Source organism: Rhinoraja longicauda, chromosome 9 (genome assembly GCF_053455715.1).
Source record: "Rhinoraja longicauda isolate Sanriku21f chromosome 9, sRhiLon1.1, whole genome shotgun sequence".
NCBI lineage: Eukaryota > Metazoa > Chordata > Chondrichthyes > Rajiformes > Arhynchobatidae > Rhinoraja > Rhinoraja longicauda.
In genome coordinates this window covers 60,954,821-60,979,048 of record NC_135961.1, presented here as the reverse complement: position 1 = coordinate 60,979,048, position 24,228 = coordinate 60,954,821, and the positions used below count along the sequence as shown (strand labels likewise).

Here is a 24,228-nt window from a genome sequence, read left to right as displayed (position 1 = left end):
CTTCCTGTTTTGTTTTGCAGAATAAATGGAGTTGAAGTGTAGCATTCGGCACCACCACCACATGACTGTTCAATTCATCAACGGCTTTCTTATCGTTTTCCTTCATTCCGGTGTCAGGGAGTGTTTTAAACATTTCTCGAACCGCTGGCCCAGCGGTGAAGAGAAGCAACGCTCTCCGCTGCGCCTTCTCATCAAGAAAGAACCTGCGACTGTCGGCATAGGCCTCAAATTCCTCCATCCAAGCGTTCCACTTCACGCTGACGGTACTTGCATCACCCGTCGGATTGAAGTGTGGAACTCCGAAGTGCTAAGCAATCAGCTCCTGCGACTGCCATTATGACCTTTTTCTAACCTTTTTCCAGCCTATAGCAACAAATCCAAAATGTCCAAAATCTCCATCATCACCTCTGATGTGAAATAATGATACGGACACAATATTTACAGTTTATATTCCTTAGTCTCTATGTTTATTATCTCTGCCAACAGTGGCCTCCTTCTTTGGCTTACACAGCAGCAAACACCATCTGACCTCCAAGTCAGACTGAAGGGTCTTGTACCGAAACGTCGTCCATTCCTTCTCTCCTGAAATGCTGCCTGACCTGCTGAGTTACTCCAGCATTTTGTGAATAAATACATTTTATCACTGTTTGCTTTGTTGTTACGTTCTCCTAGCTAACATTGATCTTTTCTACATTTTCCTTGATCTCATTTTCGCACCTTACACTTCATTATCTCGGTATCTCCCTATCCCCTGATTTCAGTCTGAAGAAGGGTCTCGACCTGAAACGTCACTCATTCCTTCTATACAGAGATGCTGCTTGTCCTACCGAGTTACTCCAGTATTTTGTGTCTATCTTCAGTGTTCTCCATATCTGTTATGGGAAACTTTCTGGTGCCCATTTTGTGAGGCATAACTTGGTAGGTTGGAACATTTCTTCTCTAAATTTTTGCTGGAATTTGGGACAGTTTGATGCCAATATATATTTTTAAACAGCAAAATTGTTGAATATTTGAATTGCAGAAAGTCAGACATTTTTATTATTTTAATTAATGTGACAAGATTAATTGGAAAAAAATCAAAAGTATTAAAAATCTAACTGTTGTACACTATTGCATTTAGAAGACAGAAAGATGAATTAAAAACAAAATCATCATATATTTTTTCAAATGAAAGACTTTAATGAGTCTCAATTTCATACAGCTAATTGCAATTGATCAATATGTTTTGTGATTATTGCACTAACTTTTTTTAATGACACATTTCTATCAATGTGTCTTCAAAAACTTTAAATATACTTTGACCAGCATATTTAGCAGACCAGGATTAATACCTTACATTATAGTGTATGCCTTATTAAAATTTCTTGTACCCTGAATGCTCACTCTTTATAACCCATACAAGTAAATGGTGCACAATTCACTGAAACTCAGTTATGAGGTATTATATAGCTGTAAAATTTAACAAATGACTTTACTATGTGATCACGTTGTATTACTGGCAGACAAAACAGTTTAGCCCCATCAGATGCTGAGGAAATAGGTTACTAACAAACTCTCATCTGGATCATATGAGCATCAGGGTGTATGTATTATGTTCCAACATGCACAATGTCACCTACATTTGATCAGTGTAGGAAAGAGCATTTGATTTTTAGGCATCTGTTGCAATGTCAGAGGGCAGTCCTCAACAGTAGAAATTACCATGACATCCTGTTAAGTGCACAAATATTTTGATGAATAACATTGTTGCCGATTTGCTTCTTGCTTATAAGCCTTTCCTCCATAATATTGCACCAATTGTTAAGAGCTTAAACGCAGTAAATCAATACCAAAAATAAGGTTCCATTTAATGAAATTCTTTTACACTTTTAGCATTGGACTACTAAACCTTTGAGGAGTTAAATGTTATATTAATTTAATATATTCTATCGTCGTTTAAAATTAATCTAGGGACATAAGCAGATGCAAATAGCAGCTTGCCAGAAATCAGGTTATTTATCATACCCTGTTAGCATTACAAGAACAAATTAAGATACATTTTTGAAATGTACACTTGAACTGATTAATAACAACAAATATGGAGTGGAAATTTATGCTGCTGTGGGATCCTGCTCATTGCACCAATTTAGCAAACTTTCATTTCTGCTACTACATACTGGTGAACTGTTAATATCTGGAAGATTTTGATGAAGATATTTAATTCTTACAATACAGGACAATAATATCCTGATCTACACAAGCTAGACAGAAAAAAGAACATTGAAGGGTAATGTACAATTATTAAATTGATATTGATTTTTACCAAATTAAAAGAATAAGGTATGCGTAATTTGTAGGTTTGCATTAATGGACAAACAACAGAAATTGTGCTTGATGACAATAATAGATTTAAAGATTACAATGTGGCATATTTCTGCAAATTGAACTAACTGAATGGTATATCAGTGATGCCTTCAGTTAAAGTAACTTTTAAAGAAATAGTTAATTAGAAATAAAAATATATCCTATTTTTCACCATAAATTGCATGATATATATATATATGTATATATATATATATATCTCTTGTGCGCTAAGTTCATGTCTTTATGTAACATCAGTCAGTGACTCGGTTGCATGCCTTCCAATGGTTGTTCATTTCGTATGCTCATCCAACTAACAGGTACAGGGTCATCTGAGAGGCATATGTCTGCTACAGTTTCAATTTTTGACCAATTGTGATCTTTCTTTGAGGTAAGATCAATCAAATAGGACCGCCAGTGAGCATTTCGGTCATGAACCTAAAAGTAAAATACAATACAATAATAAATATTAGTGGATGTAATTTGAAATTGTATTAAAATGTTTGTTTAGTTTACTTTAAAGATACAGTGCGGAAACAGGCCTTTTGGACCACCGAGTCCGCACCGACCAGCGATCTCCAGACACTAATATAGTCCTACACACTGGGGACAATTTACAATTCGTACTAAACCCAATTAACCTCCAAAGCTGCACGTCTTTGGAGTGTGGGAGGAACCAGGAGCACCTGGAGAATAACAACGTGGTCACAGGGAGAACGTGCAAACTCCATACAGATAGCACCCGCAGTTAGGATCGAACCCGAGTGTCTGGCGCTGTAAGGCAGCAACTCTACTGTTGCACCACCTTGCCGCCCCCTGAATATCCTAGTTATTGAATATTCAGCAGGAATCAAAAAATCATGCAATGGGCACAATATTAAACAGGGTTTTAAGTCCTCCACAGAAAGCAAGTAGGCTCTCTTGGTGAGGAAATAATTACTGTCTGTTTTTGTAATTAGTTCTGATGTCATGAATAAACTGTTTAATAGCACTGAAAATTAATGTAATGGCCAGATAACCTTAAGAAAACAGATTAACAATAGAAATGAAACACTCAGGCCTAGAATAATCATCATTGCAACAAGAACAATACATCGGAACAGAAACAAGAACATGGAGTCAACAGGTCTGTGTCCCATGATAATGTTGACTAACAAATATCCATCTACTTTAGTCCCGTTTACTAGCACTAGGTCTTAGACCTTGATACCTTCGCCCGTTAAGACATCCATTTTAATGTTAACATGGTCTAGAATACCCCTGTCACCTCCCCAAAATCTGAAACTAAAAATATCATTCTTCTTTGTGAACACAGATGAAAAGTATTAATTTAAGATCTCACCCACATCCTGCGGCTCCAAGTACATATTGGTCATTTAACAGGCTGATCTTTTTTCCCTGCTCACCCTCTTCATCTTAATATACTTAAGAAATGCCTTAGGACTTACAGAAAAATCTGAACACGCATTAATCTTTCACACTAATTCTTAATATAAAATAGCTGAAGGATTTTGTCACCCAACAGTTTAAGAAGCTTTAACATGAATCATGCCTTCAAGGAGGAAGAAGTAGAGTGCAAAACGTTCCTCCTTATAATCAACTATTCAATGCCAAGAATACATTGTTTTTATTTGGGGGGGGGGGGGGGGGGGGTTTGGAACAGTATGATCATAATATTTTAATTCTAAGATATATTTAAAATTAAGCAGAAAGCATGCATTATCTAAAAATATGAAGCACCTACAGACACGTGTCTTCTCAATGTGGACATATCTGTGAAAGTTCGCTCACAAGCCTTGCACTTGTAAGGCTTCTCCCCTGTGTGAATTCGTTGGTGACGTCGAAGTGCCCCCTGTTGGGTAAAAGCTTTTCCACACTGTTCACAAAAATATGGACGTGTTTCTGTGGAATATAATAAGATTCCAGTAAAACCATCGCTATTAACACAGATAATAAAATATTGCAATTTTCACACTGAAGAATTAAACCCAAAGGTGCAGTGACAGATCTCCAGTTGCTTGGCAGTCAACTGATCTCAGACCTCGAGTCTGAAGAAGGGTCCCGACCCAAACCATCACCAATCCTTTGTCTCCTGAGATGCTGCCTGACCCGCAGAGCTACTCCAGCACTTTGTGTTAATCTTCAGACCACAGTTGGACAGGTACATGAATAGGAAAGGTTTAGAGGGATATGGGCCAAATGGGACTAGCTTAGATGGGGTATCTTGGTTGCCATGGGCGGAAGGGCTGTTCCTATGCTCTATGACATAGTTCTTTGCGGCCTGTTCAGTTGTTCACAGCAGTCAATTGATCCAAAAAGCTCAGTTGTGCTCAGAAGCAATGCAACCAAGAAATTCCATTAAATAAAACAATTCCTGTGCCAGTAAGAACCTGACTGACTCCTCTCCCTTCCTCCTCTACATACATTATCCATTCCCTCCCCTTCCTGTGAAAATTGGTCATGTTATGAATTGAACCTCAACTGCTCTGATAAACAATTTTTTTTTGAAGATATGTAGAATGGCAAGAACAAATTTCATCTCTATGAGGTGGTGAAGGGCTGCTCCAATTGATGTTTACTGCTGGCACTCTAAAGGAGTGAAAAGTGGAGGCATTTATTAAAACGATTCAATTTTTAAAATTTCAATGTGAACATGAATCAAGGACATTGATTCTTGGCTACATTATGCTAAATGAGCTCAGGCTGGCCAGAGACCAGGTCTCTGCTGAGGCACAATCAATACATGCATTCTTTCTGTTGGTAAGGTAGATAGAATATCAATGGATCTCATGCGACATGAGTTAGCAGCAAACTTATCATCATATCATATATATACAGCCGGAAACAGGCCTTTTCGGCCCACCAAGTCCGTGCCGCCGAGCGATCCCCGTATATTAACACTATCCTACACCCACTAGGGACAATTTTTACATTTTACCCAGCCAATTAACCTACATACCTGTACGTCTTTGGAGTGTGGGAGGAAACCGAAGATCTCGGAGAAAACCCACGCAGGTCACGGGGAGAACGTACAAACTCCTTACAGTGCAGCACCCGTAGTCAGGATCGAACCTGAGTCTCCGGCGCTGCAATCGCTGTAAAGCAGCAACTCTACCGCTGCGCTACCGTGCCGCGGTAATACATGGAAATATAAATTCCAGTATTCAAAAGACCTGCAAGGCTCCTGTGACAAATTTATGAGAGGAAATTCTAGCTCCTACTGTTAGAGTATTTGCCCATCTCTAATTGGCAACATTGCAGCTGAAAGACATTAGTAATAGTTTTTAGTTTAGTTTAGAGATACAGTGCGGAAATAGGCCCAGAGTCCACACACTACATACTAGTGACAATTCACAATTTTTACCAAAGCCAATTAACCTACAAACCTGCACGCCTTTGGAGTGTGGGAAGAAACCAGAGCACCTGTGGAAAAACCCACACGGTCACGGGGAGAACATACACTGTACAGACAGCACCCGTAGTTGCTGTAAGGCAGCAACTCTACCACAGCTCCACCATGCCACCCAATAGCGTTCCAACTACTGCTTTTATTTTCTGTTACAGCTGACACAAACCTTATTGAAACGACTCAGAGCGACGTCAGGTTTAAATATCAATGTTTAAAACAAATCCTTCGTCAATATCTACCATGTTGCCAAATGGAACTTCAAAATCCATCTGCAGCTGTGAGCATTCTCAGCAGTTAAAAGGATAATGTTGTTTACAGTGTACAGTTTACATATTCTGTTGTGCTGCAGCTAGTAAGAATTTCATTGTTCTATCTGGGACACACGACAATAAAACACTCTTGACTAATGTTTGATCAATTAAATGATTGTATAAATATCTAGGCTTTCACGAGATGCTGCAGGGCCCTCTCCATTCCCTTTGGACAAATCTTACATTAGAAACTTGATTTTGAACGCATGGCTTATAATCAACTATTCTTTGCTAAGATTGCATTGTTGTATTAGTCGCATGACTAATATTTCATTATTTGAAAGTCCCTCAGACTCTGGGTAAGTGGAATGTTCCACTTCAAAATGATCCAGCAAAAAATGATACACACCAATGTATCAGATTCCTGTTATGGGATGACTTCCTTAGCCTCTCCGTCAGCCATTGAGATCATTGGCATCAGTATCCCTCGTGCTTGCTGTTTTTAAGCCAACAGAAACGCTGAGATTTTTGACAGTTGTTTGGCATCATTCTGTATTGACACCAGGTTTAAAATGGTGCAGGCTCACTAGGTATATTACCCCAACCTGGAGCTGGGAACCAGTAGTGGTGAAGATGAAGAATAGTAACAGGGAACCCAGTTACATAGAGAAAATAGAGAGGTTGGGAATGTATCTTTAGAACAGTGAACTTCCAATCAATATCTACCTCACAGCGAGTCCTTCTATAATCTGTGCAGAAATTTAATAGGATTAACAGAAACTTTGTGTTTACAGATAGTTTATGTAGATAGACATTAATCCCCTTTAATAGAATTGTTACAGACCTGCATGGATATTGCTGTGTTGTGCCAACGAGGCTCTCAGACCAAAGGTTTTCCCACATGCTTCACATTTATAAGGTTTTGCTCCCATGTGACATCGCTTGTGACATTTCAAATACTCATTGGTGGCAAAATGCTTCCCGCATACATCACAGCCATAAAGGCGCTCCCCTGCAAGAGAAATCAAACAATGTTGTCCATCGCTTGCCAAACCAAATTTTTTAATTCTCAGATTTTAAGTATAAACCTGCCATTTGAGAATTTCACCTTTATAACAAATACATTAATAAAACAAATTTATTTCAGCTTTTTCTGTTCATATTCTTACCTGCTCGTTTTAAATTGGTTCTTCCCTGAATAAACTGTACAAAACAATGCTTCTTCTCCCTCCCAAATTAGATAAAGTGGCAATCGTTAATTTAAAAGACTAAGGAGTAAAGATTGCGAGGTTTATCCTTATTCAATATCCATTCATGTATAGTTCCACTAATGATTGCTGACCCCTATCAGGAATACTAGGTATCACAAAATGCTGGAGTAACTCAGCAAGTCAGGCAGCATCTGGGAGAGAGGGAATGGGTGACGTTTCGGGTCGAGACCCTTCTTCAGAGTGATGGTCTGATAGATTCAAACCTATCAGGAATACTGATCAGTTTCCCCTCTGGTGATGAGATTAAAAAACGCAGCTTACTTGAAGAATCAAGCTGATATCTTTGTTCAACCAATGGATTAATTAGACATTCTCCTCAAGTACCACCATTTGAGCATAATAAAATAAGAAAACTAACATTTTCCTTAAATATTTCTTTCCGAGAACCCAAATACAATTTATCCTGAATATAGGTTTTTTCTTTAAGTGTTTTCTTTAAACATATTGGTTGGTAGTGAGGAAGAGCAAGAGATAACTGTCAAACAGCACAGAAACAGGCCTTAGTTCCAACTCATCCATGCCAACCAAGATGTCCCATCTAAACTAGCTCCACATGCCTGCATTTGGCCATATGGTGCTAAACCTTTGCTACCCATGTACCTGTCTGTGTCTTTAAAATGCTTTTAAAGTATCTGCCTCAACTACCTTTTGTGGCAGTTCGTTCCATATATCCACCACCCTGAGTGAAAAAGGTGTGCCTTAGGTTTCTATTAAATCTTACCCCTCTCCCTTAAACCCATGTCCTCTGGTTCTTGATTTCCCCCACCCTGGGTAAAAGACTTTGTGCAGTCCCCTTATCTTATTCAGGAATTCTGATGAGAATTCTGTAGCTAGCAATCCTTAGAGCATTACTTTTAAAAATAAATGATCATCATTACATAAATAATTTGGGACCAGTATTGTATCTGGAAGAAAAGCATCCTATTTATTCTTTGGGTGTAATATTCTGGATTGATTTCACTTCTAAACATGGTATCCTCAAAGGGCATTGCTACATTAATGCAAGCTGCCACAATCATTGTACGCCTAATGTATAACGATGCAATGAAGAAAGTGAAACCTAAAAACTGCACAGATTTGGATACCTGGCCTTTTCAATGGTTAATGTGAGACACTGCAGCAATGTGCAGTAATAGCCTCAGATTACAGTGCAGTAATCATTTCACAAGATCACTTCATCAATATGGACGTCATTCAATTTTGAAATGATAACTTTAGAGAAAATGTGCTCGGTATTAATTTCGTAATAGACCAGATAATGCAGGATGCAGATAGCACCAGATGTTCACCTCTCGCTGGTTATCTGTAGCTGCACTGACCTTTTACTGCGGTTGTTTTACAGAGGGAGTGGACTGCGAGTGTCAATGAGGCTGTAGTCAGCAGAAACTGCCCTGCCCATCGATTGCACAATTGGCCCTCTGTCAGAAAGCCTGCTCCACTGCTTCCACTTGTTTCTGAACATCAGGGTCATTTAGAAGCAGTTGACAAATATTTAATTTTTAGATATTGCATAATAAATTTAGAATTTTTAATTCAATACGTGAAAATATTCATTTAATTCAAACAGTACGGGGAGAAGCCCCATTGAATGGGAAAGGGGGTACACTAGATAACTGCAAAATATGGCAAAAATATGGCGAAATCCAGTTAAACATGGCAGAATGTACTCCATGATTATTTCATAAGGTCATAAGTGATAGGGGCAGAATTAGGCCATTCGGCCTATCGAGTCTACTCTGCCATTCAATCTTGGCTGATCTATCTCTCCCTCCTAACCCCATGCTCCTGCCTTCTCCCCATAGCCCCCGGCACCCTAATAATCAAGAATCTATCTCTGCCTTATATTCATTGACTTGGCCTCCACAGCCTTCTGTGGCAAAGAATTCGACAGATTCACCAACCTCTGACTAAATTCCTCCTCTTCTCCTTCCTAAAGGAATGTCCTTTAAATCTGAGGCTATGACAGGTCCTGGAATCTCCCATTAGTGGAAACATCCCCTCCACATCCACTCAAAAGGTCTTTTATTGTCACGTGTACCAATTAAGGTACAGCGATATTCGTATTACCATAATGCTATACTAAAAAAAGCAACAAGACACACGACTACATAAAAGTCAACATAAACATCACATTCCTCACTGTGATGGAAGGCAATAAAGTCTAATCTTCTTCCCTCATTTTCTCCCGCGGTCAGGGCAGTCGAACCATCCGTTGGAGCGATTGAAGCTCCCGCAGCCAGCGGTCGAAGCCCCCACGTCGGGGCGATCAAAACTCCTGCGGCTTGGAGTTCCTGATGTCGGTCTCCAACCAGGGACCGCGAGCTCCACGGTGTTAAAGTGCAGGCTCCCACGGTTGGAGCTCAGAGGTCGATCCCTGGCAAAGGGATCGCCAGCTCCACGATGTTAAGTCCTGCAGGCTCCCGCAGCTGGAGCTCCCAAGTCGATCTTCAGCAGGGGTCGCTAAATCCTCGATGTTAGGCCGCAGTGCAGACGGAGATAGGATACGGAAAATAATTGCATGTCCGTCGAGGTAAGAGATTAAAATATAGTTTCCCCCATCCCCCCCCCACATAAAACAAGCTAAAGAACACTAAAAACATACATTTAACACATACTAAAAAACAACGTAGAAGGAAAGGACAGACTGTTGGCGAGGCAGCCATTGCTGGCGCCACACGGTGGACTCTATCCAATTCATACCTGTATGTGTTCTCTTGTGACCATTTAATTTAGCTTTATCGGTGAAACAGGCTCCGCAATCCTCACAAATATAGGGTTTCTCTCCAGTATGTGATCTGCAATTCGTATGAGATTATTTTAACATTAAACATTTGTCAATCTCCAAAAGTAATTTCAAAACATTCCAGACATAAATCTGGACATCTGTCCACACACATATACATATATATATATATATATATATATATATACATATACATATATATGTATGTATGTATATATATATATATATATATATATATATATATATACACACATACACACACATTTCTGTTTACAGATATCATATAGGCAAATAAATTTATCACCACATCACCTAACATTTTAAACAGTTAGGTAAAATTAAAATGCTTTGTATACAAGTATTACTTCAAATTGTAGATCTCTCCAACATGTGTATATTGCCAGCCAATGACAATGATGTGTTTTACCTTCTTTCACATATTACTGAATAGCAAATACAATCAAATGGGCAACATGGTTGAGCAAGGAGTTACCTAATTCTAACTCTTGCAAGCATACATGAGGAGATAGCTTCCGTTCCACTAACCAAGCCATTTAGGCATCACATTAGACCAAACAGAAGTAGATTTGCCAACCCAGAACACAGAATTTGAAATAATTAGACAATAGGTGCAGGAGTAGGTCATTCGGCCGTTCGAGCCAGCACCGCCATTCACCGTGATCATGGCTGAACATCCACAATCAGTACCCAGTTCCTCCCTTCTCCCCGTATCCCTTGACTCCACTTTCATTAAGAGCTCCATCTAACTCTCTCTTGAAAGCATTAAGGGAATTGGTCTCCATTGCCTTCTGAGGCAGAGAGTTCCACAGCTTCACAACTCTTTCCTCATCTCCGTTCTAAATGGCCTACCCCTTATTCTTAAACTGTGGCCCCTGGTTCGGGACTCCCCCAACAAACACCAATTGAGATGGGGAGGCACAAGGGTGAAGCCTAGCTGATCTTTCTATCAAAATTGAATACTTTGTAGACCCAGACCCAGGTGGGAAAAGCTATTAGGGAATAAATATAAACCAAACTTAAAGATGTGACCTTGTGTGAGTTTTGAGCTGGGTTGGTTGGGCAAATCGAGAATGGCATATAGAGCACTCATAAGGCTTCTCTCCTGTGTGTGTCCGCATATGGAATACCAGTGCTGTTCGTGAACTTAAAATCTTCCCACAAACAGAGCACAACGAACGTTTTATGCGCCCCTCATGCTTCCGAGCATAGTGAGTCCGCACATCTCTTTTCCTCTTAAAAGTTGCATTACATAGAGTGCAAGCAAAGTGTCTTTCATCACTGTGAACGCAAGCGCAGTGCTCTTTCCAACTGTTGTGGGTTGCAAAAGCCTTGCCACAAATCTCACAGTGATAGACTTTTCCTGGTAGGGACTGGTGAACATCCTTGCAGTGTATCACATATTCTTTCCTGGACTTAAATTCACTATCACATTTATCACATTTAATAATGTGATTTGATTTCTGCAATCTTCCTCGTTTGTTGCCTTTCTTTGTTTCAAATTCCTTGTGAGAATTATTTGGTTCAGGATCATGTTCATTTGAGTAGTCTACATCTTTATCGTGATCATCCTCATTCTCTGCGCCATTTCCTTCATTGCCCTCTACTCCAGATTCTTCTTCATCATCATCATCATCATCATCATCATCATCTCCACTATCTTCGTCTTCATCATCTCCACTATCTTCATTCCCGATATGCCTTCCTTTGGTGTTTAGTAGAATATGTTGAGCATTTGCATATTTTGTATCTTTGCCTTTCTTTTCTTCCATTTCATTTATATTATTACACTCTGTAATTTCACTATTAGATGTATTCTGTTGTTCTTCATCCCATGTTTCTCTGTTATCGCTAATGTTCATGACCAAGTCATGATCTTCTGATCTATCCCATTTGTCTCCGTTACTACTGACAATACCAGCAATGTCATCCGGCTTATCTACAACTTTCCAGTACATAAATGGCGGTTTCTTCTCTTGACCAGATTCATGTATCTTTCTGTAAAAAAACCCACAATTTAATCTAATATTTCTTAAAGTTTAGAAGTATAAATGTATTCTTTCTGATCAAAACTAAACTGTATATGCGAGAAAAAAAACAAACTGCAAAGTGCTGGAGAACTCAGCGGGTCAGACAGCATCTCTGGAGAACATGCTGAGTCAAACAATTTAGATTTGTTTCTTGGGACACAATAGAAGAGTCTTCAGACAGTTCTGCAAAATCACGAGAATGACGCTTTCTATTTTGAACCGAAATAAACAAATAATATCTAGTGGCAAAGTCAATTGTTAAAAAATTACTAATTCCCAATATAAAGCATCAATATATTATGCCCTTTAAAACCTTAATTTGAGGGGAAGAGAGGGGGAGGATGGGGGACTCGATAAACTCAAATATCAGTTAATAAGTGTACTAGACTTGGACAGATGAGAGTGCAATTTCAAACTGCATCAACTTTGCCTTCCATCACAGTGAGGGTATGCCTAGAGCAATCACTGTGATGGCTGTTTTGTGTAAAAAATTGTATCTGTGTGTCTTGTGTTCTTTAATGTCTACTGCTGGACCCTGACGTGAGAGGACGCTGGCGTTGATTATTCGCCGCTTTTCCGTCAGGATAGTTTGTCTGTTTGTCTGTTTGTTTCTATGTTAATTGTATTTGTAAAGCGCTTTGTGCATGTGTTAAGGCGCTATATAAAATAAATATATTATTATTATTATTATTATCAAACACATTCAAGCAATGATCAAATAGATCTTACTGAGAGGAGATATACAGGATACCAGTGGTACAATATTGAAGGGAATTCTGAACATTAAATCAAATAGGCAGAGATATTGGTTTTACTACTGACTGCTGCATATTTACCTCTGACAGTACTGAGAATTCTTCAGTTCTACTGACATTCCCCGACTGATGCAATCGGCGACTTACATAAACAAATCTGTACTCAGTCCCTAGTGCCATAAAGGCAGTTTGTAATTTCCACAACTCTGTTCGATCACTCACGTTTAGATTGGAAACAAGTCGGCAATAGTGGCAGTGCTTACCAAGAAGGCCCAGGTGCAGTCGAGACACATATAAAATCTGACTTATATAAGGGTCGGGGAGTGCCTGTATACAGGATACCAATGGTACAATATTGAAGGGAATTCTGAATTTTAAACAGGCCGAGATATTGGGGTTACCACTAACTGCTGTGTATTTACCTCAGAGTACTAAGAATTCTTTCGTATAATTTTTGATTTCAGCAATTGAAAATAAAATCCATGAGACACTTTTGTAAAAAGAAACAGAACAGTTCATTACGATTAATAACAATCTATATGGAATTGGAATACCTTACGTGAGTGTTGTATGCAGACCGCTGAGCAAAGCTGGCAGGGCAGTACTGGCATCTATAGGGCTTCTCTCCCGTATGTGTTCTGATGTGAACCGTCAATCCACATTTTGAGCTAATAACTTTATCACAAAATGGACACGTCTGTGGAGTCCTCTTCTTCTCGTGCACTCTCCTAGTGTGGTCGTTGATGTCCTTTTGGCGTTTAAATCGCTTGTCACACAACAAACAGACAAAAGGTCGCTCGTTGTTATGAACAGTCAGTCTATGCTGCCTTAGGTTCTGATAATTGGAAAAAAGCTGAGAACACATATTGCAGCTGTACTTTACCACAATGGTTATACCGTGCTCGGAAGTCATATGCACTTGATAGGGTTTCAAAAACGGAAAGGTCTGGTGACATTTGTCACATGTGTAATTTTGAGCCATGCGTTTGGAAGCGTTCCGATTTATTTTTTTCAACTCATAACCATCCGAAACTTCGGGCTCATCCTGTGTTCCATCTTCATCCTCCAGACAGTGGAGTTTTTTGATTACAATTCTAGTTTCCGGAGAATCAGCCTGGATTATTGGATTAAATACTTCTTTTATGTTTCCCTGTTGTACGCAGTCATCCAATTGTGACCGGCTGTTCTCCAGTGTTTTCTTTTTGGGTAATTTGTCCCAAAGTCTGTTTCTCATCGGTGCAGCAACAATCTTGGATGACATCTCTGTTTCCTGGTCACCTAGATCACGTGAATGTGTCTTAGTCCAATTACTTTCAGATTTACCAGCAAGCTTGTGTTCTTTGCAAACTTGTTCCTTCAGATCAGTACTCTCAGTCGAAAGCTTCATCTTCAAATGTTCACAGGCTTCCACAAGATCCTTACATTCTAGTCTTTCAGCAATCTCCTGCATTCGATATACATTCTGTGGTTCAATCTCCATTTTTGTCGTGTATACAAACTCCAAAAATGAGGTAAAATCTTCCGTATAAATATCCTGCAAGGTGACTGTAGCTTCTTTTTTCACTGATAGCTCATCCCTTAGGAATATTTCTTTAAAGTAATTGCTTGAGGCAGCCAACACTGCTTTGTGAACAAAAAATTCTTCTTGAACTCCAAGATGTTCTGTATGGACAGTTACATCACACAGATGGCCAAACTGGTAAAAAGTATGCAATGCACTCAAAAGATTTGAAGCAGCATCCTTTGATTCCATAGTGACTTTGGATGGATCCATCTTTTTGGAATAAAAACAGGAAAATATAGAAATGAAGCTAATTGCCAACAAATATTCCAGATTGTAATCATTATTCATTGACTACTGTTGAAAGGTATATATGGACAACAGGTTGGGCTATCAATTACTATCCATGTAAACAAAGTGCCATAGTAATATATTTAGAATCTATGCTGTGTCAATAGTTTGATTTACAGTGATCAACTGAGAACAAGGTGGACACTGCAGCCAACAGAAATCTCTTGTCAACATGAGTAGCGAGTTAATATCTGACAAAAGGTGAAGGTCATCACAACTTTTCAGCATTTAAAAAAACTTCAGTAAAATACCAAAGAGCAATACAGACAGCAATAGCAAATGCTTGTACGCAATTCAGCAATGAAAATAGTCTTGGAAAATTTCAAGGGAAAACCCCCCAATAATTCTAATGTTAATTCTAAACTTAGATAGTTTTAACTAAGGGAAACAGAATATGAACTTGCATTAGTGTAGGACCATTCTCATTCTCTATATGCCCTAAAATACATAAGCGGGTAGCACAGTAAGTAGTGCAGCAGTAGAGTAGCTGTCTTAGAGCAACTGGGACCCAGGTTCGATCCTGACTACGGGTGGTGTCTGTACAGAGTTTGTATGTTTTCTCTACGACTGTGTGGGTTCTCGGAGTGCTCAGGTTTCCTCCCATTAGTTAATTAGTTTTGGTAAAATTGTCCCTCGTGTGTAGGACAGTGCTAGGGTATGGGGTGTGAACACCTGTTTATGCGCTGTATCTCTAGACTAAACAAAACTAAACTAATGTACATACACCACATTGCTCTAATGCAGCAAACATTGTTGTTGATGTGCACATGGCACAGTCCTAAAAATAGCAAAGAGGTAATGACAAAGATGATGCACATTGAGTGGCAATCATACCATTCAACTAAGATGATTGAGAAGGATGCAGCCTTTTAATAAATCAGTATTTAGATAGCTTGAAACCGGGAATCAGTATATGGAACGTGTTTCTCTATTAATTTGATAAGTCGGCCATTTTGATCATCAATTTCAATTATAAATCTTCAGCAAACTCTCAGCAGTCCCACCAGGGACAATCAGACCAAGCAGTCTCTTCCTGACAATAAATCAGTGAAATTAAAAAAAGGTGTAAATGTCCCTTCTTCCAGAGGATTAAAGGCAGTGATTTTGTAGTTTCTTTAAAGAATGAACCAGGTGAGCAGATGTGATAAGTTTGTTCAATGAACAGTAACTATATACAAAGGAAATTAATATATGTGCAAGAAATAAAAGTGAAATGGGTATTGTGTTTTGCATTGTAATGGAAAGATTAGTATCAAATACAACCTTTGGAACAAATGTTTGAGACAGTCTGCTACGGAGACTCTCCAAATTTTGCAACTGACCAAAATTTCACAATGTTGAAAAGATAAAGATCTCAAAAATATGTTTTGTCGTAGCATGAATCCAGAATAACTGCAGCATTAAAGACTTTAAAAGTTTCAAATGATTTGAATGTTTTATTAATTACACAAAACTAAAGATCATTTATGCTATGTAATGCACTGCAAGGCATATATTTTCTAAACACACTTTCTTCCACAAGAAAAAAGATTATTTTATCATGTGCCCATTTATATCATTCTCCCTTTCATCCTGAATATCTGATTCAGAAATTAGAAGTTAGTTTTCTTCCTGAATAATATTCCACATTTAAGTAAACATACATGAGATAAACATCAAATCTCCAAATCATTCTCGTCTAAACCTATTGTCATTGAACCATTAAAATAACATATCTTCCTTTAAAAAAAGTCCCCATACATAGGATGTGAACATCTCTACCAAAACGAACACTTGTTGCCCATGGATGGTGCCGAGCTGCCTTCCGGATGAACTTGTGTTTAATCAGAGGAGAGGTAAAGGTCAAACCCATGTCTGTGAGTCTGGAGTTACACATATGCCAGTCCAGGTAAGGGAAAGTTTCTTTCCATATTAGTGAACCAGGCAGCGTTTTATGGCAATCTATAATTTTCACTAACTTTTCATTAACTTTTAAAAATTTTAGATGATGTAATTAACTAGTTTTAAATTCCCCATCAATTCTTACGTGACTTGAACTTTTGACACAAGATCTCTGGTTTACTAGTTTAGTTGGTTAAACAATGCTATTGTTCCCATTTACTTAGTGGATGAAATTTACTGTGACCACAACAAAGCTTTAAACAAATCATAATCATACTTTATTAGCCAAGTATGTTTTGCAACATACGAGAAAATTGATTTGCCATACAGTCATACCCAGTCAATAACCCACAAGAAATAGTTTTGTGGTTTTTAATACCTTCAATAGAGCTTTACTTCAAGGTATAAATGTCTCTCAAAAGCCAGAGCATCACTGGATATATGTGTAGATGCTGGTCCTTTACACTCTGCTCAAAAAACCTTAAGGAAAACAAAGATTGAGTTCTTAAACATTTTAAGCAAGATTACATTTTCTAAAATTAATTACTGTACTTTGTTATGGATTTAATACATACATATCTCGTGACTGTATTTTTTTAAAATGGTTAGAGTATATTGTTAATACTAAAATGTCAGAGTACTTGCTGTTACAAGTACAGTAACTAGTCTCAAAGTGCCTGTAAAATTCTACAATGCATATCATAACTCATTGCGTTAATATGTTTTTCCTCATGTAATCCTTGGCTCATTCTATCACTTTGTACCTGTATCATTTGGTTTGTGATCCTTCTATTTCTTCTCTTTGTCTAGACCCTTCATGATTTCAAATATTTCCTTTAAATCAACGCACAATTTTCTTTGAACATTGGGAAATAACCTGCTTCTCCACCTTACCCAGTAATTAAAATTTCTCATCTGTGGAGTTTTTCCAAATTAACCTTTTCCCACCCTCTCAAAAGATCTACACATTCTCCCTGGAGTACTATGCACAGAATTAAATGCAGTACTGAGAAAAAGAGTGTTTTATAGTGGGCGATTGTAACATCTTTGCTTCTACACTCTTGGCCTTTATAAATCCTAGGTTCTGTGCACCTTTGTAATCAGTTTCTCAATCTGCCCTTCAATGATTTGAGACATATTCAGATAACCACATTTATGTGGCATTTTTCAGGCCTTCCGGTTTTTAAGTTAGAAAAATCCTGTAAATTGCAGGAAAGAATGCGTTTAATAGTTTAAGCCAAAGAAATAAATGTTGTGCGAAAATTGTGTGCTAAATGTTATCCACTGAGGATAAGAATGACGAGGAACAGTAGATGATACATTTACAGGTAAGAAACAACAAGAAAGAAGTGTATTTAAAAAATTTAGTTTAGAGATACAGCGTGGAAACAGGCCCTTTGCCCACCGAATCTGTGCTGACCAGCAATCACCCATACACTAGTTCTATCCTAGTGTTTAGGATCTATGTCAAATGCACAGTGAAAAGGAGCAAGAAGAATCTGTCCCTTTTCACAGTGCATTTGACATAGATCCTAAACACTAGGATAGAACTAGTGTATGGGTGATTGCTGGGAGGCAATCAACTTGCTGTGGTCCCATACTAAAAGTCCTAACAGGTGAGGCCTGTTCAAATCTCACCAGCGAAGTTTGAGAATATGAATTCAGTAAAAAGTCTGGCAATAATTAAAGTTTTATCAGTAATGGTTTGACTAATGCTTCATTAAAAAAATGGCTTATTAATTATCTAAGATGGATTCTGCAGAAACTGTTGATTTAAGCACATGCTAGAGAGACAAATGCAATGAAGCACTGGCGCGATCAGTTACCAGTTAGGTTTGGCAAAAGCAAGAAAAATGTTGGATATGGCAGACTGCCTGCCAAGATTTCAGGGAGCAAGCTGCCTGTGGTTACAGGTGGACCAAGCCAAGTGTTGCAGTCGCATCTTCCCCAGTCTACGTGGAAACAATGAAACAGCAACTCCTCCCTGGACTATCAGCGCCTCACTATTCAATCCCCAGTCCTCGCTGAAGGGTGGGTTGGATTTTGTACTCAATGGGATTATCAAGCAACACCAATACTAGCAGGTATAAATGTTTTATTGGAAATATGAATAGTTTTACCTGTTTTCCTCTAGGGGAAAAACAAAATCAGACATTTGCAAATTGCAATTAATAAAAAATAATTTTATGCCTCTTGCCTGCCATTCCCCGCCAGCTTTTTAAAAAAAAATCATTCAAGTAGACCAATGTGCCTTGAGGAAGGAAATCTGCCAGCCTTATAGGTCTAAAGCAACCCAGAATTGATCTTACAATCAGTCATAGAGCGTGGAAGCAGGCCCTTCAGACCAATTTACCCAACACATCCCATCCGCCTGCGTTTTACCCATATCCCTCTAAAACAGTCCTATCCTTGTACCTGTCCAATTGGTTCTTAAGTGTTGCAATAGTCATTGCCTCAACTACCTCCTCCGGCAGCTCGATCCATACACCCACCACCCTGTAGTGAAAAGGTTACCTCTCAGATTCCTATTACATTTTTTCCCCTTCACCTTAAACCTAAGTCCTCTGGTCCTCGATTCCCCTACTCTGGCCAAGAGACTCTATGGGTCCCAGCCTTCTCAATCTTTCCCCATAGCTCAGGCACTCAAGTCCTGGCAACAGTCTTATAAATCTTTTGGCCTGTGTGGGCAAGTTGGGCCGAGGGACCTATTTCCACACTGTATAACTCTATGACTCTTTGCATCCCAATCCCATGTGACACGGTATAAACGCTAAATAATTGGTGCAGCTGCAGAGTTTCTGCCTTTACAGTGCCATAGACCCGGTCCGATCCTGACTGTAGGTGTTGTCTGTATGGAGTTTGTATGTTCTCCCCGTGACCTGCGTGGGTTTTCTCCGAGATCTTCGGTTTCCTCCCACACCTCAAAGACGTACAGGTTTGTAGTTTAATTGGCTTGGTATAAATGTAAATTGTCCCTAGTTAGTGCTAGTGTGCGGGGATCGCTGGTCGGTGCAGACTTGGCAGGCAAAAGGGGCTGTTTTCGTGCTGTACCTCTAAACTAAAAAACTAAGACATATTTCACTGAACTGTACCATGTCCTCGCTTTGTTACCCTGCCAACCCAAATCCTATGTATTTGCCCTCACTTCACTGTATTTAACAGCTCTTCACTTTACCACACAATCTCCTTCCACTTTCATTGAACTGAGCTATCACGACAGTGTATTGCTCCCACAGTACCCCATCTCTCACAACTGCACCAGCATCATTCGATCTTCCAAATGTATCTGGCATATAACCTCTCCAACAGCTCCACCAACACTTCTGCACCTGGAAAAAAATCCTCTTACCCCTTGCTCACCATTCCCCACCTTCCTCCCTACTGTAAATTTCCCCGGTGTGGAACGATCAAAGGAATATATTATATTACTGTATCTGTCCCAATTGAAGAAATCCAAAGAAAAGTCCCAACTTGAAACATCACCCTATCCATGTCTTTCACAGATGTTGCCTGACCTGCCGAGTTACTCCAGCACAGGGAGTGGAGTTGATTTGTGTGTTGTTTTTTTTGTGAACCAGCATCTGCAGTTACTTATGTCTGGTCCAATTCTTCTGCTTCACCACCCAGCTTCACTGTACCAGGGCCTCAACCACACCACCACCCTCTGGCTCCTGGCCTGTTCACCCTGCAACCCCACCAAATTCTCACCCTTGTCCTCTGCATCTCCCCAGCCCCTGACACCTTTCCTTCCACATCCCTGCATATTTGGAACCCGATGGGCAACTTGAGCAGGCAAAGACTTTGTTCCTTGGAACGCAGGAGGTTGAGAGGTGATCTTCATATCATATCATATCATATCATATCATATCATATATATACAGCCGGAAACAGGCCTTTTCGGCCCACCAAGTCCGTGCCGCCCAGCGATCCCCGTACATTAACACTATCCTACACCCACTAGGGACAATTTTTACATTTTACCCAGCCAATTAACCTACATACCTGTACGTCTTTGGAGTGTGGGAGGAAACCGAAGATCTAGGAGAAAACCCACGCAGGTCACGGGGAGAACGTACAAACTCCTTACAGTGCAGCACCCGTAGTCAGGATCGAACCCGAGTCTCCGGCGCTGCATTCGCTGTAAAGCAGCAACTCTACCGCTGCGCTACCGTGCCGCCCTTATAGATCTTATAGAGATGTGTAGGATCATGAGGCTATAGATAGGGTGAATGCACAGGGTCTTTTACCCAGACTAGGGAAATCAAGAAGCAAAAGACAGAGTCATATAGTGCGGAAGCAGGCCCTTCGGCCCAACTTCCCCACACCGACCGACTTTACCCGTCTACACTAGTCCCACTTACCTGTGATTGACCCGCATCCCTCTAAACAGGTCCTATCCATGTACCTGCCTCAACTACTTCCTCCGGTAGTTCGGTCCATGCACCCACCATCCTTTGCGTGAAAAAGTTACCCCTCAGATTCTTTCCCCTTCACCGTAAACCTATGCCCTTTGGTTCTCAATTCCCCCACCTGGGCAAGAGATTCTGTGCATCCACCCGATCAATTCCTCTCATGATTTTATACACCTTTATGAGATAACCCCATATCCTCCTGCGCTCCAGGGAATAGAGACCCAACCTGAGCTCAACCTCTCCCTAAAGACGTACAGGTATGTAGGTTAATTGGCTGGGTAAATGTAAAAATTGTCCCTAGTGGGTGTAGGATAGTGTTAATGTACGGGGATCACTGGGCGGCACGGACTTGGAGGGCCGAAAAGGCCTGTTTCCGGCTGTAGATATATGATATGATATATGATAAAGCTCAGACCCACGAGTCCTGGCAACATCCTTGTAAATCTTCTCCGCATCATTTCTAACTTAACATCTTTCCTATAACATGGTGCCGAGAACTGGATACAATACTCTAAATGCAGCCTCACCAACGTCTTATATAATATAGGTTTAAGGTGAGGGGGAAAGATTTTATAGGAACATGAGGGGCAACTTTTCACCCAGAGGGCAAAGGGTGCATGGTACAAACTGCCAGAGAAGGTAACTGAAGCAGATACAATGATATGTTTTAAAAGACATTAGACTGGCACAGGGATCGGAGAGGTTTAGAGGGATATGGGCCAAACGTGGACAGGTGGGACTAGTGTAGATGGGGCATCTTGCATTGGCATGGACAAGTAGGGCTGAAGGGACTGTTTTCTACTATATTTGTGAACAGCCATCTCTTGTTCTTCCTCACTACCAACACAGGTTCTGCATATCTTCCCTCCATAGCCCTGCACATTCTCAGCTCCTGGACCTCTTCCCCTTGACCCACACTGGCCTCACTTACCTTCTCCTCACCTGCCCTCCATCTATGTCCCACGTCTTCCCCCTTACCCACACTGGCCTTCCATTACCCTCTCCTCATCTGCCCTCCATCTATGCCTCCCTCCTCCCTCACAAGAGCATCTCACCGAGGTGCTAGGGCCCCCATTACCTTCCTTCTATCCCCCTCCCCTCTACTCAATTTCCCTCCCCTCCCTCTATTCTACCTCTCCTCCCTCACACCCTCTATCTCTCCTCCCTCACACCCTCTCTCCTGTACTTCCCCCCTCAACCTCCCTCTCCATACCCTCCCTCACCCCCTCCCTCCCCTCCCTCACTCCCCTCAACCCCCTCCCTCACTCCCCTCAACCCCCTCCCTCCCCTCCACCCTCTCCAGACCCTCCCTCACCCCTCAACCTCCCTCTTCATACCCTCCCTCACCTCCCCTCCTCGCTCCACTCCATACCCTCCCCTCAACCCCCTCCATCTCACTCTCCCCTCTCCATACCTCCCTCACCCCCTCCCTCTCCATACCCTCCCTCCCCTCCCTCCCCTCCCTCCCCTCCCTCCCCTCCACCCTCTCCAGACCCTCCCTCACCCCTCAACCTCCCTCTTCATACCCTCCCTCACCTCCCCTCCTCGCTCCACTCCATACCCTCCCCTCAACCCCCTCCATCTCACTCTCCCCTCTCCATACCTCCCTCACCCCCTCCCTCCCTCCCTCCACCTCCCTCTCCATACCCTCCCTCATCCCCTACCCTCCCCTTAACCCCCTCCATCTCACTCTCCCCTCTCCATATCTCCCTCACCCCCTCCCTCTCCATACCCTCCCTCACCCCCTCCCTCCCCTCAACCCCCTCCACCCTCTCCAGACCCTCCCTCACCCCTCAACCTCCCTCTTCATACCCTCCCTCACCTCCCCTCCTCGCTCCACTCCATACCCTCCCCTCAACCCCCTCCATCTCACTCTCCCCTCTCCATACCTCCCTCACCCCCTCCCTCCCTCCCTCCACCTCCCTCTCCATACCCTCCCTCACCTCCTACCCTCCCCTCAACCCCCTCCACCTCACTCTCCCCTCTCCATACCTCCCTCACCCCCTCCCTCCACCTCCCTCTCCATACCCTCCCTCACCCCCTACCCTCCCCTCCCCTCAACCCCCTCCACCTCACTCTCCCCTCTCCATACCCTCCCTCACCCCCTACCCTCCACCTCACTCTCCCCTCTCCATACCCTCCCTCACATCCCTCCCTCCCCTCAACCCCCTCCACCTCCCTCTCCATACCCTCCCTCACATCCCTCCCTCCCCTCAACCCCCTCCACCTCCCTCTCCATACCCTCCCTCCCTCACACCCCCTCCCCTGTACTTTTCCTCCCCTCTAAACCCCCTCCATCTCTCTCCCCTTTCCCTCCCTCTCACTCCATACCCCCCCCCCCCCTCACACCCTCCCCCTCTCTCTGAATTCCCCCCTCCCTCACATTCGTCTGCTCCACAGTCCTGACCAGCCCGTTAAACCCTTCCCCGGCGACCAGACGCGGCGAACCTACCCGGCGATGGTGGTGAGGTGAGGTGGGGTGGGGTGGGGTGGGAGGCGCGGCGCCGGCAGGCTCAGGCCGCCATTCAGTGGACGGCTGCCGTCCGTTTCTCTCGTCCCCGCCCCACCGAGGAGGAGCCGGCGAGGCGCGCGCACGTCCGCGTGCACGAGCAGCAGCGGGAGGAGGAGGGAGGGAGGGAGCGCGCGCGCCGCGACCAACCGCCGCGCCTGCGGGGACGCAAAGAGAGTGGGCGGGACGTTTACTCCAGACAGTCCCGCCCTCTGCCGCCTCCCATTGGCCGCCAGACACGTCCTTCATTGACAATTGCACCAATAGGAAAGCGCAGGACGCTCTCGATTGACCATCAGTTGTCTGGGCAAAGACAACTTGGCTGCAAGGTGTATTTCAGATATTGAAGGACCTTCTTTTAGGAAGGAGATGAGGAGGAATTTCTTTAGTCAGAGGGTGGTGAATCTGTGGAATTCATTGCCACTCAAGGCTGTGGAGGCAAAGTCAGTGGATATATTTAAGGCAGAGGGAGATAGATTCTTGATTTGTGTGGAGATGAGGAACGCAGAGCCAGATCTGGCTCTGCGTTCCTCATCTCCACATTAGTTCTGTGCAGGGAGGAACTGCAGATGTTGTTTTTTAATCGAAAAGCTGGAGTAATTCAGCGCTTAAAGGCAGCATCTCTGGAAAGAAGGAATGTGTGACGTTTCGGGTCGAGACCCTTCTTCAGACTTCTTCAGACACCAGTCTGAAGAAGGGTGTCGACTCGAAACATCAAACATTCCTTCCCTCCAGAGATGCTGCCTGTCCTGCTGAA

At 41.8% G+C, this 24,228-nt stretch overlaps 1 protein-coding gene across 2 annotated transcripts; it reads right to left on the bottom strand.

The window, feature by feature from the left end:
- Nucleotides 1-1,218: 1,218 nt before the first annotated feature.
- Nucleotides 1,219-23,522, bottom strand: LOC144596797 (uncharacterized). Of its 2 annotated transcripts, XM_078405607.1 has the most exons (8): nt 23,415-23,522; nt 16,930-17,030; nt 13,372-14,591; nt 11,065-12,030; nt 9,972-10,066; nt 6,845-7,012; nt 4,085-4,242; nt 1,219-2,778 (listed from the first exon to the last, which is right to left on the bottom strand). In XM_078405607.1, the coding sequence occupies exons 3-8, from the start codon at nt 14,589-14,591 to the stop codon at nt 2,599-2,601; spliced, it is 2,787 nt and encodes a 928-aa protein (XP_078261733.1). In that variant the 5' UTR covers nt 16,930-17,030; nt 23,415-23,522; the 3' UTR covers nt 1,219-2,598. The 2 variants fall into 2 exon arrangements, with proteins under 2 accessions (XP_078261733.1, XP_078261734.1); XM_078405608.1 differs by lacking the exon at nt 16,930-17,030 and having other exon boundaries at nt 23,415-23,502.
- Nucleotides 23,523-24,228: the final 706 nt, after the last annotated feature.